This window comes from Dermacentor albipictus, chromosome 4 (genome assembly GCF_038994185.2).
Source record: "Dermacentor albipictus isolate Rhodes 1998 colony chromosome 4, USDA_Dalb.pri_finalv2, whole genome shotgun sequence".
Classification (NCBI taxonomy): Eukaryota; Metazoa; Arthropoda; class Arachnida; order Ixodida; family Ixodidae; genus Dermacentor; species Dermacentor albipictus.
Window position 1 is genome coordinate 142888372 of NC_091824.1, and position 17516 is coordinate 142905887.

Below are 17516 nucleotides of genomic sequence, written 5' to 3' on the forward strand. Positions count from 1 at the left end.
GGAGAAGAAGGAGAGGGAGGAGAAGAGGCAGTTCCCATATAAGAGAAGGGGGGAGGTGACGTGACAAAGTAAGGAAACTTCACTATTATAGGACAGCGGTTAAGGTACGGTACAGTACGTTGCTTCTATTTCTGAAAAATAAACGCCATGCAAATATGTCAAGCGGGCAACTTAAGCAGGGCATGCAAAAGCAGAGCCGCATTAATTAAAGCGTACCGCAGGGTCCAGGGCACACTACGTAAGCGGTCGACCGCCAAATCAACACTTCTGTACCCGCCGCATTCCACCCGCCGTGGTTGCTCAGTGGTTATGGTGTTGGGCTGCTGAGCACGAGGTCGCGGGATCTAATCCCGGCCACGGCGGCCGCATTTCGATGGGGGAAAAATGCGAAAACACCCGTGTGCTTAGATTTAGGTGCACGTTAAAAAACCCCAGGTGGTCAAAAATTTCCGGAGTCCTCCACTACGGCGTGCCTCATAATCAGAAAGCGGTTTTGGCACAAAACCCCAAATATTATTATTATTACCCGCCGCATTAGCTTCGCAGCTATGGCATTGCTAGAGGTCGCGGATTTGATCCCAATCGCGGCAGCCGAATTTCGACGGGGGCGAAATAGAAAACGCACGCGCACTTAAATTTTGGGACACGTTAAAGAACATCACGGTGTCAAAATCAATCCGGAGTCCGCCACTACGGCTTGCTTCGTAATTCGAGTCTGGTTTTGGCGCGTGCAGTCCCATAATTCAATTCCAGTTTAATACTTCTGCCACAATGCGATGTGCCATGCGAAGAAATGACAACGCTCAACCCTCTCAGAGGTTATAAAATATGGCGCATAACAACGCCTCAAGCAAACACCTCTTCCTGTGTGTTCTGTGTACTACGCAGACAAACAGCAGTGGTGCACGCAAGGTAACGTTTAATATCAAATCATCACTCTCGTGTTAGCCTAAACGTTGAAGAAATTAAGCGTTAGCCGTCAACATCACCGCTAATTATCGTAAATCAAGGCATGTAGCACGGAAAGCTTCGCTTACATCGACTCTCACAGTGCGTGGGATTTGCATCACTTTTCTGTCTCTCAGAGCTCTGCTACCCACCATCGCTTCTACAGGCACCGGAAATAGAAACGCTAATCGGAGGTCTTAAAAATGAAAGCTACGTTTCCACATTAGCAGCGAAACAATTAGCTTTATACCAAACATTTGACAAGTACCAGGAATATATTCACGTCTACATGGACGGTTCTGTAATTACAGAAAGTGTGACTGCAGCTTACGTTATACCATCCTTACAGGTATAGAGAACACTTGTCGACTAGGACGCACGTCATCACCAACAATATAGGAATTAATGGCAAATATACAAGCCATTTATTTTATCAAAACTTATGAGACACCCAAAAAGTGGTTCATCTGTACGGACTCCTTATCGGCTTTAGCATGTCTTTAAAATATTGATGACAGCCAACCACATGCACGAATAACATACGCAGTACTGAAGTTTAACCCTGGCTGCTGAAAGAGAACATATTACAGTGATATTAAAGTGGGTCGTGTGGCATGCTAGTGTAGCAGGCAACGAATTATCGTACTTGTAGGCATAATCGGCCCATAAAGGTGCAGAACTTCATTTCATTCCTTTGTCACGAATGGACACGCAACGCATATTAAGAGTACTAAAGAAGGACTTGTGTATGTCAACCTGATTCAACGAAAATACTAAGGAATCGATTATTTACCTTGGAAAAGTACTGAGACACTAATTCATCGACTGCGCCTTGGGACAGCATACGCCAAACTTTTCCTACATCGCATAAATCGGGCTTCTTCCCCGGCTTGCTCCTGTGGCCACGATTATGAGGATGTTCGCCATCTGCTCTTCTAATGCCCCACATACGCGCTGCAAAGACGGCAGCTATATAGAACAAGAGCTTCAGTACAGTGATCCTCACTGACCTTTCTCAGTAGTAAGATTGCTGGGCCCGTGGCCACCGAAAATAGCACAGCGAAAAGCATTGAACGCGCTCGAGCATTTTCACGAAGACACTACATCATTAACAAGTACTAGATATTGCACTGAATAGTCACACGATGTAGCTACAACTTCTTCCTATTACTTTTAATTATTAGCGTTGGATATTACGGAATACACTTTTTTGTATTCTGTGTATTCTCATCTGTTTATATGCTCATCACAGTGCTTGTGAGTGTTTGTGACTTTGATTACAAACTCATTGTGGTGCGACTTGCCTTTGCCTTCTATATTTATATGTTCTTGGGTGTATAAGAATGTATGCTGTGAATTTCTAGCCCTATGACGTGGTTTCTTCTAATTTTCTTACTAGACATTTTTTATAGTGCTGTTTCCGCTATGCGAAAAGGAGTAGCCGTCACCATTACAAGGTGACTACGTCTCTTTCTTTTATTTTAATTTAAACAAAAAAAGTAGAAAATAGAAAATCTTAGCTATAACAGAAGCGTACGCTGGCAGTTGTTCTTGAATAGTTCTATAAAGGAGCTGTAACACACGCCTCAAGATAGAAAAATCTCAATTATAACAAGAACTTGCTACGTGAGTTGTGTCGACGATTACCATAAATAATAATTTATTACAAAAGTCGCTAGCCAAATTGCCCCATTCGCTAAATGTGTCATATCTAAAGAAAATTAACTTGAACTTGATGGAGCTGCTGCCCTTGCATTGGTGTCATAGAGGAATTCTATGGAATAGTCAATGTAGGAATTGTCTTTGCTGCCGAGAAATTCTATTCGCTTTGGACGCGACAGTCCTGGTGGTCACCACAACCATCGTCTTTTACATCGCGTGACTGAATATACAAGCTATGTAGTTATGCTCTCTTAAGGCGTTTCTCACCCAGGACCGTAGGCACAAGTGTAGCGCATCTCAAAGCGAAAACTATGAGACGGGTAGCTGGAAAAGCCGCATCCAACTTTCCAGGTTCTCGCCCAAGCCAGCTGCGTGAGGAAGGACAACAAAACAAAAATATTAGGTAGTTTTCCGAGTAGCATTAGCACAGAAAAAACACCCTGTCTGGCATTTTCTGAACCTTGCAGTTTAGCTTGGCTACAACTAATATACTTCTTCCCAAGTGCGCCGTGGCGCAGTGTGTAGCTGCCGGCTTTGCTGCGAGGCAGATGACCGGTTGTGGTCGCACGCGCAGCTTTCAGGGCTCTTTATAGGGGGATGTGCACACTGTGATTATAATCTATATTTTATAACTGCGCCAGTGTCGATGTTGCCTACGATATTGCCGATCGCATAAAACCTCTGTGCATACTCACGTGTTCGAACGCACACGAACAAGCATCTTATATCAATCCGTCAACCTTTTATTTCAGTTTCAGTGGCACTCAAAACTTAAGGTTGTTCCTGGGCATGCACACTAAGTAAACAACAACAACAACAACAACAACAACAACAACAACAACAACAACAACAACAACAACAACAACAACAACAACAACAACAACAAAGTATTTTTCTTAACATATACAGACAAGTACAAAAACATTGGTTAGATACAACCAAACACACAATAAAATCATAGCTGGTATGGCTTTTTGGCAACAGAAAAGGGAATGGCAACTTAAAAAATAACGGAACGAACAGCTGGGCATGAGTGTTACAATGCGGAAAAAAAAGAATCATCTTTGGATGTTGTGCACCTAGAAACACATTCGAATCTGTAATCAAAACAGCATCTTACAGGAACGGTATGAAGTTCAGTGAATATAAGGCGGATCAATTAATCGCACGAAACGTTTGCAACAAAGAAAATTAAATTAAATTATGGGGTTTTATGTCCCAAAACCACGACATGATTATGAGGCACGCCGTAGTGGGCGCGCACCTAAATCTAAGTGCACGGGTGTTCTTGCGTTTCGCTCCGTGACCTCGTGCTCAGCAGCCCAACGCCATAGCCTCTAAGCAACCACGACGGGTAACGTTTGCAACAACACGCATTAGATGTGTTCCAAAGTAGCTTCATTGCAGTACAGTTGTGTAGTGTGAAGAAGTATATGCAATGTATTGCGGTGAAGGCAAGTGAGTATTTGTGCAAACTTACTAAGTGTAAATAACGTGTCATTATTTAGTATACTTCGGCGGGCTGGGCTGGTCCGTGGGTTGGGGGTCACTGAGGTCCTTTTCCTACTGGTGGAATACAAGATTGACTGTCCGCTGCCGTGGACTGCTGATCTTCTATGCGAACACCCCTGGCACACACCTGCTATAGCGAGCCTCCAACCCACGTACCACCGTTGTTCCAATTTTGGAGGCCCCACTGTCTTGCGCCGCACGCTTTAATATAATCTCAGGTGCTCTCATGAGGCTTTCGTTTGCCGGTATTATTTTTATTTTCGCATGGTGAGTAACCTCACAGCAATATAAGTATGTATTGGGGTGAAGCTAGCTAAAGCACATTTACCATCCTGAAAACCATCTAAGACCCTTCCTTGCCTGTGCGAGCAATATGCTGGATAAATGTGCATATATTTATATGCATATTTTGAATGGATGTCTCATATGCCTAATATACACTTAACACTTGAACGTACTGATTTTTTTTTACAATGTGCTCACCGCTCTTGCTGCCTGCTAGTGGAATCCTGGGCGAGTCAAATTGTATTCTTACAGCTTGTTTGCCACGGTGGTCCTAAGTACCGTACCTTGTGCAAGCTGTTGTAAATCAACGCTGAATTTAGTTGAAGCCAGAACGAGCCATGGAAAGAGGACCAGCGAATGTCTGACACGTGGCGAGCTTTGGGGTGACAAAGAACCGAACGTGTAGGGTTGTCTGAATAACAAAACTCTCAAAGTTAGATTACGGTCTATCTTCTTCGTAAATATCAATGCTTACCGTAGTAATATATTGCAAAACTAATTGATCAAATAGTCTTAAAAATTGCTAATGCTAACTGCAAATTTTACAGTAATGTCTACTTTGAAGCGATGACTTGAGGGTTTATCATATAGACCTGGCGACCACAGAGATTGAGATATTGAATCCGAAACAACAGATACTTGAACAAAAATCTTCCCTTAACTGGTGCTCCTTCAATAAATCTTACATAGTTTTTTGAAATGCTTATACAGTGGCTTTTACGTGACCTAATGAGAAAAGAAATACTTCGTGGTGGAACATGTTGAAACCATGTTCTGATGCGATTTAAAGTAACAGAGCATGTCGTCATCATCGTCTTATTTTCTCTCCAGTGCAAGCCTAAGGCTTCTTACTGCGATCTTTAATTACACCGAGGATGTTTTCTCACCTGAGTGAAACTTTCGGCTCCACGAATTGTGCTTAATGGTGTGCTTGAACGTCCGATGGGAATCCTGTGGGACTCGTCAAACATGGATCCAATGCAATCTTCCCAGTCGGAGCTGTGGTGTTCATAATCCGTGCGAATGTTGCAACTGGAGCGGCCAACGTACGGGAATTTCTCTGCATTTGTGCAAGTTAAAAAAAAAGGAAAAAAAAAGAAGCAGGATAGGAAGTAAGGAATTCTGCACATTTAACCTTTCGGTGGTGAAACGAGCCCGACGATTCGTTTCCACTACAGTGATTTAGTAGGACACTATGCGCGACCAATTGGCCTGGTATGCTGCCACACGACTACTGACTCACACGCATATTTACCTCACTTATTCAAGCATGGCGCGACAGGGTCGCGCGTATAGCCCCGCCAAAACTTTTTGTGCTTGAGGTGACAACAACAGAGAGCGTATGTCGGGCATGGGGAATCTTAAAAGCCGTTTAGCTGCTCTTGTAAACAGAAACAATGTTGAGCTTCGTTATAAAAATTTGTCAGGTGGGATTTTCCACATACCTCGATCGAACCAACATGATCCGCTGCAATGTGTCCGTAGCCATGGCGTCAGTCTAGTAAGCTGAGGTGTCAAAGCTCTGAGCTAGATACCCTTAAATTATAACTGCGAATTGGGCTAGGTGGATGTGGTTCATGGCTGTAAACAAAATGCGATGCTAACACAAGGGATGAAGAAAGAGAAAGGCGACGCGAGCGTTGTATCGCAACCGATATTTTATTGGGATGTACTTAGTGCTATCGTGCTAATCGTTATTGAGAGCATTCTTTATAATAATAATAATAATAATAATAATAATAATAATAATAATAATAATTTGCTATAAGCAGGGTGCACCCCTTGACAGTGCGTCACGTGTGATTTGCTTTCCTTTTCACTGCGTTGTCGCTAGGTTCTTTTGCTACTCTATGCGGTTTCTTGTTGTTTTCGCGTTCACGTTTTTGTTTCTATATCTGTATATATTCCGGGTAGATCTTAATAAAATTTCAGTTGCCCGCATACTCCAAATTTCTGACGACGGCGACTCGTCATCGCCCTCGCAACGCCAAAATTCTACGGTCTTCCTCCTCTGGACCCCGGCACATACCGATGTTCCGCTCGCGGGCAACGAGGCGGCCCACGCCACGGTTCGAGGTCTCACACGCCGAGCCGCCGCTGATTATGTGGCCGCCTCCGCCCCCGAGAGCGGGGCATCGGATCTGCCGGATCGGGACACTACAACAGAAACACAACAAGAAGCACACTGGGCGTGGAGCGATCGCCTAACCACGTTCAGAGACCTCACCCAACACTACAGACTCGAAAGGCGCACATTCCCGCCACCGCACGACAAATTGAACAGGAACAAGGCCGTAACGTTACGCTTGCTCCAAACACACACCTACCCTAGCCCCGCTATCTTACACCACTGCTATCCGCGTTTATATTCAACAGACGCGTGTAAAACATGCGGACAGAGAGCAACGCTGCGACACATGCTCTGGGAATGTGCCGGCAACAACGGTAATCAGACCAGCTCCGTTGGCGACGCGTCCATAATCGCGGCCGTTGCCAGGGTGGCAGAAGGCTCGAGCTCGCTTCTTCCCGACGCCGCCCCGGATGCGGGAGCCACCGGGGACCTTCCCCGTAGGCGTCGCCGCCGCTGGGAGGCGGCTATCAGAAGTTCAGAGCTGGCAGACCAGCTCTGGGCCGTCCGGCAAGCCGAAGATGCCGCTCGAGTCCAAGGACTTCGAGCCGTCACCTGAGGCCACCACAGCAAGCACTGCCGGACTGTTCTTTATTAAAGTTTCTTCTTCTTCTGCGAGACAGCGCTTATGCCGTCCTTTTCTTTCTACATCCCCTGTGTTAGCGCTGCCTTAGATAAACTTGTTGGTCAGGGGACCTTAACTCCAAACGTCAGAGGAGAGCAACGGTGATTCATACCACTACACTGCGATAACGCCGTCTTTAAGGGTGAAGAATGACACTGAGCACCATATTTTTTTCTTCAGCTGAACTTGATTGCGAGCCACTCACATTCTGAGAACAGGTTTTGTTGCTGTCGGTGTCAGAAAAGAAACCGCCTGGGGAATTTCGGGAAGTACACGAACCCATTCCGGCTGCAAAACGGACTGATTGAGGACGATACACGCGTCCAAGTGATGTAAATCAAAATCGGTGACATGACCCTTGGGATAAAAAGTGTGCAGATTACGGTTTCCAGGGGAAAAGAAAACTTAATTTTCTTCACAGCCTGCTAATTGCAGCCTGAACTTGACTACTGCACTCGGAGCATAACAGCACGAACGGCACGTCAATTTTTCATCTGTGCGTCCAGCGAATAAAAAACAAACATCTATACATATATGTTCGAGAAACCCGTGGCTTGTGCACTTTTGTTTTCGGGTGTTTATGTTACACAGGGATTAACATTAAAGCGCAGACAATGTGCGCGTGATGTTTCCTGATATAGACAATACTTTGCGTGCCGACCAGCCGCAATATCAACGGAGCGTGCCCTGTCTATCGCACATTTAGTATGACCGCGGAGACACTGACCCAGGAAGAGTTTAGGAAGTGATGAACAAGCTACGTTTTTCTCTTTTGTAAATGAACGCTGATGAAAATGCCCGATGAAACAGCTATTTTTAGAACACGGACGACCAGGCGAAAAAAAAGTTTGAGATAGCTAAAAGCGAGGTGGGGTATCACATGATCGACTGAACGGTCATGATTGGTGTAAAACGCACCGATTCTCATACACGAGGAGCAGGATGGCTGGTTAGTGCAAAGATCGGCATGGGCCTGCGCCACTCTTGCAAGGTCGTCGTCCCATTCCTGCAAGACACGTCATCCATATAGTAGCTTCCAAACGTACAACACTTATAGGAAATAATAATCGCTTTTAATTGAAAGGGCGGGGGGGAAGGGGGGCGACGAAAACTGATGGCGCATCCAAGTACAGCAAATAAAGTGCAATTACAGCAACGGATAACACCTTCCTACATATCGAATTATGACGCGCTCAGCACGCCGCAATGATACTTTTTTTGTTACTTGCAGGACTGAGGAACGCTTTGTAGTGCCTCTAAAAAGTAACATAACTTGGCGCTATTATCGCTTAATTAAAGAATATTTACAGCCGGAAGTCGGTTGAAACCGCTGTAGAGTAGAAGAATGTTGTTATTTGTTAGCAACTGCGAAATAAAACGGTTGGTTAACCTTCTAATGATCCGCTATCACAGGAACGCAGCTAAAACAATGTGTAAACAAGAGAAAAATATAGCTCAGAATAAAGTGATAACAAATAACTTTTCACATAGTGCATGAGCGACGTTCATCTTTAGCTGCTTTAGAAAAGTTTTCTTTTACTCAGACAGCTGTCTTTTTTTTATTAATTCGCAACAACAGCGAGCTTTCGAAATAACCGTTATAGAGGTGCAGCGGGGCGTATGGGTTTTTCGCCTAGTGGGTCCAGTGAGCGTGTCAAAACAAGTAAACTTGACCCGCAAATTCGACAAACGTTTGGAGCAGCAACAAACATTAGATCCGTAATCAGAGTTACGACTATTTGTACAGCCTTACTAAATATAATTTCTTGGGTGGGTGGAAAAACAAAAGTGGGACGTAGACAAATGGTTCGTGCGTCCAACTAAGGCTGCACGGTCAGGCGTGCACTGTTTCTACAAGTCTGGTCTCCGTGACGCTCACAGACATATATATAAAAAATGTCCTTTTCTTTTAGGCTCGAACAACCGACCAATGTGCCATTTGCTGAGATTTCTGTATTTGTTGCACTCTGCGAATGGTCTCAAGCGATGCTACCTTTTTCTTGGGCTTGTTTCGTGAACCACTATTTTGTTTAGTTGAAAGCCCGCAACTTAATGTTTCAGTTCAATAAATTTAGGTGAAGGTACAGCCTGCAACGGCCGATGGTTCGTATCTAAACCAGGACCGAGACCTTCTTAAATTACGGCACTCAAGAAGGCGCCCTAGTTAGGTTCGCTTCTAGGATCTGATGATGAGCGTAAAAGCTCTAGTAGTATTACCCGTTCAGGATAAAAAAGTCAAGACTCATGACCGTTTTTTGAAGCGAAGGTCCTTGGACCATGGCAGTGCGCCTCGCTGGCGCAGAGAGCAGCGATGGCGTTGCTGCAATACCTGAAGTCGACAGGTCTCGGCGACCGTTTCTTACGGACTTGATGCGCACATTCAAGAGGGCACGCAGCTAGTGCGGTTACCCCTCTCTCTATTTCCTTCTCTGTCTCTCTTCGCCCCTTTATCCCCTTCTCCCAGTGCAGGGCCGCGAACCGGCCGTGCGTCCGGTTAACCTCCCGGCCTCTCGTTGCTTCTCTCTCTTTATGTCAGCTGTACAAGGCCACGATGAAGCTATAAGCGCGGATGCAGCCTCACCATTTCCAGCATGTTGGAAGCGTAGGGCAGCCTCGAGCCGTTGCTCCCCGTTGCGATTTCACTCCGGAAACGGTTGTGGGCGTCGAGGATGACTCTCTTGTCGTCGTCTTCGACGAACGAGGCAACAGAGCGGCAGTTGCTCCAGCGCTGCCGGCACAGTACGTGATCCTGACTGTAGCGCTGATAGATGCTCTCACAGTCGCCGCCACGTTGATAGCTGCCGTCCAATATGCGGGCCACTGCCACTGGCACGCTCAGTACAAGAAAAGTTACCATCGCAATTCTTGAGAATTGTGACTCGGTCGGCATACCTCTGTTGAGCGTCATCGTTGAACCTATACCACACGGCACAAAAAAAGAAGAAAAAAAGAGAGAGAAAAAGCAGGTCATTAAAGTATTTGATCATTTTCGAGCATAGTAAGATGCTGTATTATATTATTTGTTCATTGTTTTAGTTTAGTCTTTGTGATACGGTCGTCTTGTTCTTTGTTCCCTCTTCCCTTCTTCCTATCTTCCATTTCTCTGTCTGTGGCCTCCTTCCTTAAGAGCTAGCAGCCGTCGTGCACTCCTTCCAGTGGCAGTTGCCAGCCTGCTCATTCCCTTATTTTCTTCTAGGAAAAATTGTATAAATATTTTCAAACCGAATAATAATTACGAAATAAAAAAAAGAAATGCTCAGTCAACCATTTATTTACTTATCGTGCCCAGGAGCGCGCACGGGCACTGTAGCACAAATCCTTTCTATTCATTAATATATACTCCTTCTTCCTCCCGCCAAGTGAAAAAAAAATCTGCAAGAAAAAAGTAAACAAAGAATAAAAACTAACAAAGAGAGGATACAGTTGGGCCTAATGAGGAAAAACACACGCATCAACCACAAAAGGAGCATTATTAAAGAAGGCAGTTTACATACATGAAAACGCACATAGGTTCACAACAGAAAGGAGAAACAAACTTGAGCAATGTGGGAAAGTTACAACAATGGGGCGAAGCTCCAAACAAGACATTGTCAGAGATTTATGAAGAAGGCCAATATCAACAAATATAAAGTAATAAAAATGTAAAAAAACTAAATTTTTTACGTGTTTATGCACATTTGCTTTGTTATCTGTAAGTATGACGTGAAGACTGCTGCAGAGAGACCAGTATCTCTCCATTTTCTTCCTTCCTGGTGTATTTCACGTGCGTATTTATTATAAATATTCTCGTTAGAGGGAAGCGCGTGATAGCACTAAAGCAGTTCGAGCAAACACTCGAATTTTCTGGACGCTTCGGGATTCTGGATTACAAAACCTGCTTCTGCGAGCACCACGATATGGCGCTTACGGTTGACAATATGGGCGGAGCGCCCGCTGAATTGATGAACATGCGCCAAGTAACAAGGCTGCCATATTTAAAATGGGATCCTTTTAATTATGTCAAACCGGTTTCGTAGTTTTTCTATATGTAGTGTCTGTATTTATGCATCACAACAAGTACTGCGCCTGCACAACAAAGTGTCATAAAGTCTCGTATTCGGCAAGAGTCGTTACCAATAGCTGTCCCAAGCGAACAAGAACCACTTGTCACACTAAGATGAGCCCATGTTCATGCACTGCAGACGCATCAAGATGCCACAACTGATGTGTGTCGACGTTAAGGAAAGAACATTTTGTTGTTGTTGTTGTACTGCCATTCCACGGCAGTCCGTCTAGCTGTTGAGAACGAAGTCCTCGCGATCCTATCCTCTTCTTAACCGCAGTGATTATCGCAACCGGAAACTGGAGTACCTAGGTGGTCATACACATGTCGCAATATAAAAAGACATTTGGATCTACATCGTTACTACGTCCTGCCTCGTGCCTCTTGTATACCATGTGTTCCAACTAACATTAGACAAGCTGTTGATTGAATGAAAAAAAAAGATATAAAAAAACACGATGCAAGTTCACTTATAAAATCAACAGCGTTCAGTCATCGGAGGTCTTAAGATTGTACCTTGCATGGTGTTTTTTTTTTCAAGTTTTCAATGTTAATTTTCGTTGGGCAACTTGGCTAACGTTAGCTGGGACACCCTGTATAGGTTATGGTGCGAATATTCCGATCGATGTTGACATTATATTGTTCCAGCAAGCCCTCAAAATAAATTTTACTTTATTGCTTAAACCACTTTCACTGAAGCACAGTCGGCTTTTCTAGATAAGTTCGATTTTTAAAAGGTGCTGCGAGACACAGAACACCAGCCGTAGTGGCTTAGCTGATGTGGTGTTGCGCCGCTACGCACGAGGTCACGTGATTGAATCCTGATCGCAGCGGGTGCATTTGGATGGAGGCGAAATGCAATAAAGCCCGTGCCCTGTGCATTGGGGGCATGTTAAAGATCTTGTGGTGGCCTAAATTATTCCGTAGAACCCCACCTCCCCCTACGGCGTGCCTCTTAATCAAATCGTGGTTTGTGGCACGTAAAACTCCAGAATACATTCAGGATGCAGAAGGCTTGGCATGGTCATCTACTTGGTTTGAGAAATTTTCTTTCCTGAGCCGTTTTCTGAGAAGATTATAGCCGTAGTAGCGAAATTACGGAGTCAAAGTCATTGCATGAAGGTTTTATTGGTTTCGTGTCAACAGGCAAACTTCCGCACATACTTGATAGGCAGATGGGGTTCGAATATTGCACCACGCTAAACTTTCGGTAGATGTACATGTTGCCTCGTTTTCTAGGGAAAAAAAACGACAAAAGTGCTAAATAATCAGACAATGCATTTGGCCGTCCTACTCTGTTAGTGCATAGATAGACAATAGGTAAATGGATATGCGTTCACGTGAACGTGCTTTCGCGAGCGCATGGCGCGAATGTTAGTTGGGCTGTGCAAGGAAGATTAGACGACGAGTGACCATGTGTCGCTGTCGAGCCAATCGCAACCTAAAGTTTAGCAATACAATATTATCGACTTGTCGGGAACAGCCATGGAATCAACGCTGAAACAGTGTCACATACCCTGTTTTCTTTTTGACTTTGAATGGATAAAAAAAAAATGAACCGTGCATACAGCGCAATCCTACCTGTTCAGGTGTATTAGTTTAATAAGCGGACGTTATTTGCGTGCCAAATCGCAGTGTAACGGTAGCTAATAACATTTTCACTAATTAACATTTTGATAATTTACTTCAGGGCATATGCTGCAATTGTGACACTGAAGCCGAGCTGTAGGGAAGCCTTGACTACTCATATAGAAATCCTAAATGTAGCGCCAGTTTTGAGGTACATTAAAATGTGCTTCGAAATACATTGGCATTCCAGTTAGCAGTATCATAAAAGCGGTGTATGAATTCTTTCTTCAGAAGACAAAGTCAGCCGGCATTTTCATGCGCATACTGTGGAAGAGCCAAGCGTATTACTGCGGCGGCGCTAAATTGGTTAAAATTTGTAATGGGGCTTGACTGCCTCCTCCTCCTCATCATCATCATCATCATCAGCCTAGTTACGCCCACTGCAGGGCAAAGGCCTCTCCCATACTTCTCCAACTACCCCGGTCATGTACTAATTGTGGCCATGTTGTCCCTGCAAACGTCTTAATGTCATCCACCCACCTAACTTTCTGCCGCCCCCTGCTACGCTTCTTTTCCCTTGGAATCCAGTCCGTAACCCTTAATGACCATCGGTTATCTTCCCTCCTTATTACATGTCCGGCCCATGCCCATTTCTTTTTCTTGATTTCAACTAAGATGTCATTTACCCGCGTTTGTTGCCTCACCCAATCTGCTCTTTTCTTATCCTTTAACGTTACACCGATCATTCTTCTTTCCATAGCTCGTCGCGTCGTCCTCGATTTCAGCAGAACCCTTTTCGTAAGCCTCCAGGTTTCTGCCCCATATGTGAGTATTGGTAACACACAGCTGTTATACACTTTCCTTTTGAGGGATAGTGGCAACCTGCTGTTCATGATTTGAGAATGCCTGCCAAACGCACCCCAGCCTATTCTTATTCTTCTGGTTATTTCAGTCTCATGATCCGGATCCGTGGTCACTACCTGCCCTAAGTAGATGTATTCCCTTACTACTTCCAGTGCCTCGCTACCTATCGCAAACTGTTGTTCTCTTCCGAGACTGTTAAACATTACATTAGTTCTCTGCAGATTAATTTTCAGACCCGCCCTTCTGCTTTGCCTCTCCAGGTCAGTGAGCATGCATTGCAGTTGGTCTCCTGAGTTACTAAGCAAGGCAATATCATCAGCGAATCGCAAGTTGCTAAGGTATTCTCCATCAACTTTTATCCCCCATTCTTCCCACTCCAGGTCTCTGAATACCTCCTGTAAACATGTGGTGAATAGCATTGGAGAGATCGTATCTCCCTGTCTGACGCCTTTCTTTATTGGGATTTTGTTGCTTTCTTTGTGGAGGACTACGGTGGCTGTCGAGCCGCTATAGATATCTTCCAGTATTTTTACATATGGCTCATCTACACCCTGATTCCGTAATGCCTCTATGACTGCTGAGGTTTCGACTGAATCAAACGCTTTCTCGTAATCAATGAAAGCTATATATAAGGGTTGGTTATATTCCGCACATTTCTCTATCACCTGATTGATAGTGTGAATATGATCTATTGTTGAGTAGCCTTTACGGAATCCTGCCTGGTCCTTTGCTTGACAGAAGTCTAAAGTGTTCCTGATTCTATTTGCGATTACCTTAGTAAATAGTTTGTAGGCAACGGACAGTAAGCTGATCGGTCTATAATTTTTCAAGTCTTTGGCGCCCCCTTTCTTATGGATTAGGATTATGTTAGCGTTCTTCCAAGATTCCGGTACGCTCGAGGTTATGAGGCATGGCGTATCCAGGGTGGCCAGTTTCTCTAGAACAATCTGACCACCATCCTTCAACAAATCTGCTGTTACCTGATCCTCCCCAGCTGCCTTCCCCCTTTGCATAGCTCCTAAGGCTTTCTTTACTTCTTCTGGCGTTACCTGCGGGATTTCGAATTCCTCTAGGCTATTCTCTCTTCCACGATGTCGTGGGTGCCACTGGTACTATATAAATCTCTGTAGAACTCCTCAGCCACTTGAACTACCTCATCCATATTAGTGACGATATTGCCGGCTTTGTCTCTCAACGCACACATCTGATTCTTGCCTATTCCTAGTTTCTTCTTCACTGTTTTTAGGCTTCCTCCGTTCCTGAGAGCCTGTTCAATTCTATCCATATTATAGTTCCTGATGTCCGCTGTCTTACGCTTGTTGATTAACTTAGAAAGTTCTGCCAGTTCTATTCTAGCTGTAGGGTTAGAGGCGTTCATACATTGGCGTTTCTTGATCAGATCTTTTGTCTCCTGCGATAGCTTACTGGTCTCCTGTCTAACGGAGTTACCGCCGACTTCTACTGCGCACTCCTTAATGATGCCCATGAGATTGTCGTTCATTGCTTCAACACTAAGGTCCTCTTCCTGAGTTAAAGCCGAATACCTGTTCTGTAGGTTGATCCGGAATTCCTATAGTTTCCCTCTTACCGCTAACTCATTGATTGGCTTCTTGTGTACCAGTTTCTTCCGTTCCCTCCTCAAGTCTAGGCTAATTCGAGTTCTTACCATCCTATGGTCACTGCAGCGTACTTTGCCGAGCACGTCTACATCTTGTATGATGCCAGGGTTCGCGCAGAGTATGAAGTAGATTTCATTTTTAGTCTCACCATTCGGGCTCCTCCACGTCCACTTTTGACTAACCCGCTTGCGGAAAAAGGTATTCATTATCCGCATATTATTCTGTTCTGCAAACTCTACTAATAAGTCTCCTCTGCTATTCCTAGAGCCTATGCCATATTCCCCCACTGACTTGTCTCCAGCCTGATTCTTGCCTACCCTGGCATTGAAGTCGCCCATCAGTATAGTGTATTTTGTTTTGACTTTACCCATCGCCACTGCCTCTACAATAGGATGTCACTGCCTCCTACAATAGGATAAAAAAAGTACGTGTGAACGTTCGGCAGAGACACTTAAGACTAATGCTTACGTGTGGGAATGCGAAATCATTCTGGTCGCTGAAATGTTTTCGTTTGACGTTTTCTACATGCATTGAAGTTCTTTCCGCTGATTCAGTGTGGGCGTTCGTGCAACGTTGGCCTCAGCTTTCTGAGCTGCCGCTGAGGTAGACGCTTCAGAGTCCATCGCAGTAGACACAGCACCGACAAAATCCGAAGAGCAAGTGACGCGCGTGAAGCAGCGCGCTCATTTCATACATTCATGACGTGGCGCCACCTCCTCGCCATTGGCTGTGCCGTCACGTGCACAATGACGCACGCCCTAGGCCACGCCTTTAGTCAGCCAGAACCCTGGAGCCGCCAGGGCGTCGGGGAAGCGTGCTCGCCTCGCAAGCCGGAGCTCCGAGTTCTTTGCCCGCCCGGACCGAAATTTACCGAATTTTTTTTCAAAGCCATTAATTTAATTTGTTTACAGGAACCTTATTGAGAAATTTGACGTCAATTCGAGCACTCTTTAAGCGTTTTTCATTCTTTGCGCCGTATGACCTTTTTTTGGTACCGTCACTCGGTCATGCCGCCGTTGACGCAGGAATTTCGCTCATTGGGGCATATGTGCTTTCGCATTAAAATTTGTTGACAGAGGCCAGGATGACTTTCAAGGTGACGACAATGAATTCGCGAGCTTGAAGGGAGAAACCGCACATTATTGGCCCTGCTTTAAACAGACGTTGTATCACTGAAAGTTCATTACGTATGGATTTTTCAAGGGACGAAAAAAAAAAAACAATCCTCGCGCTGCGGACAGCTACCATTTAGCATAACACCTATATTTGAGGTCATCTTGCGGATATAAATTAGAGTATGTTGATTTGTAATGCAGAACTTATGTTGTAAAAAATCATTTAGTTCTGTAAAAAATCCGTAAAGCACTTCACTTGAGCACGCTTCTGAGGTCTTCCCGCTCTTATTTTTTAGCGCTCGTGGCTGCTACAGTTTTAAGTAACTCCTCAACATTACTATTGTTCAGTTGCTTTAGCAATTTAGGTTACATCGCAACGCATAAAATGCATTTTGCCACACTTACCTTAATATCGTGTCAGTGCTCTAACGGCGCCGCAAGTGCCTAGAGAGCAACCCTGCTTCGCTAACTTATAGGTCAGAGTCGTGTTTCTCTCCTTGGTGCAATCTCCACAAGAAGGAACAACGAGGAAGAAACTAAACACTTCTCCGGCAAGGAGAGCTGGGGTAAGCACTGATTACGGAAGCTGACACCAGCGTCAGTGATTACGCAGCTTTTCGTCTTGAGAGAAGTGCCAAGGACACAGAATGATAAAACTGTACATATATTTAACACGAGTAACTGCGGCTAGAAAGCTCCGAAAATGGGGCAGAGGCGGGCCTAAGTTTACGAAACTATCGCTATTGTATTCCTCAATGATGCTTGCTAGCGGTGTCAATCAAGGTCGTGTCGATGTCCTTGGCACACCTGAGGCAAGCAAGGCCGCGCTGGCTCACCAGCAAATTTTGTTAAATGCTAGTAGGTGAAGGCGTAGAGATGTATGTTTTAGTTCCAGCGTTACGTACAGTAAGTTTGAAGTCAGTCTGGGTTTCTTACGCTTCTTGAAAGTACCGCTATTTTTCATGGACGTGCTCATATGAGTAAATACTCACGCAAAGACTGTTGAGAAGAAAGTACCGAGGCAAAGAGAGAGAGAGAGAGAGAGAGAGAGAGAGAGAGGCTTGATATACTTACCGTCGAAGCAAGAGTAAATTCATCTATTAAATATATTTCTGCGTCACAACACCAAGCCCCGAACATGGCGCTA

General features: G+C 44.7%; 1 protein-coding gene across 1 annotated transcript in view; it reads right to left on the reverse strand.

The window, feature by feature from the left end:
• The window catches only part of LOC135915446 (CRISP/Allergen/PR-1-like), a 30529-nt gene extending 13637 nt beyond the window's left edge, over positions 1–16892 (reverse strand). Inside the window, exons 1-5 of the mRNA XM_065448524.1 lie at positions 16775–16892; positions 9742–10076; positions 8079–8166; positions 5295–5467; positions 2878–2978 (exon numbers count right to left, since the gene is read on the reverse strand). Of these exons, the coding sequence (XP_065304596.1) occupies positions 2878–2978; positions 5295–5467; positions 8079–8166; positions 9742–10068 (689 nt within the window). The 5' untranslated portion in view covers positions 10069–10076; positions 16775–16892. The remainder of the gene's footprint in view (positions 1–2877; positions 2979–5294; positions 5468–8078; positions 8167–9741; positions 10077–16774) is intronic.
• Positions 16893–17516: the final 624 nt, after the last annotated feature.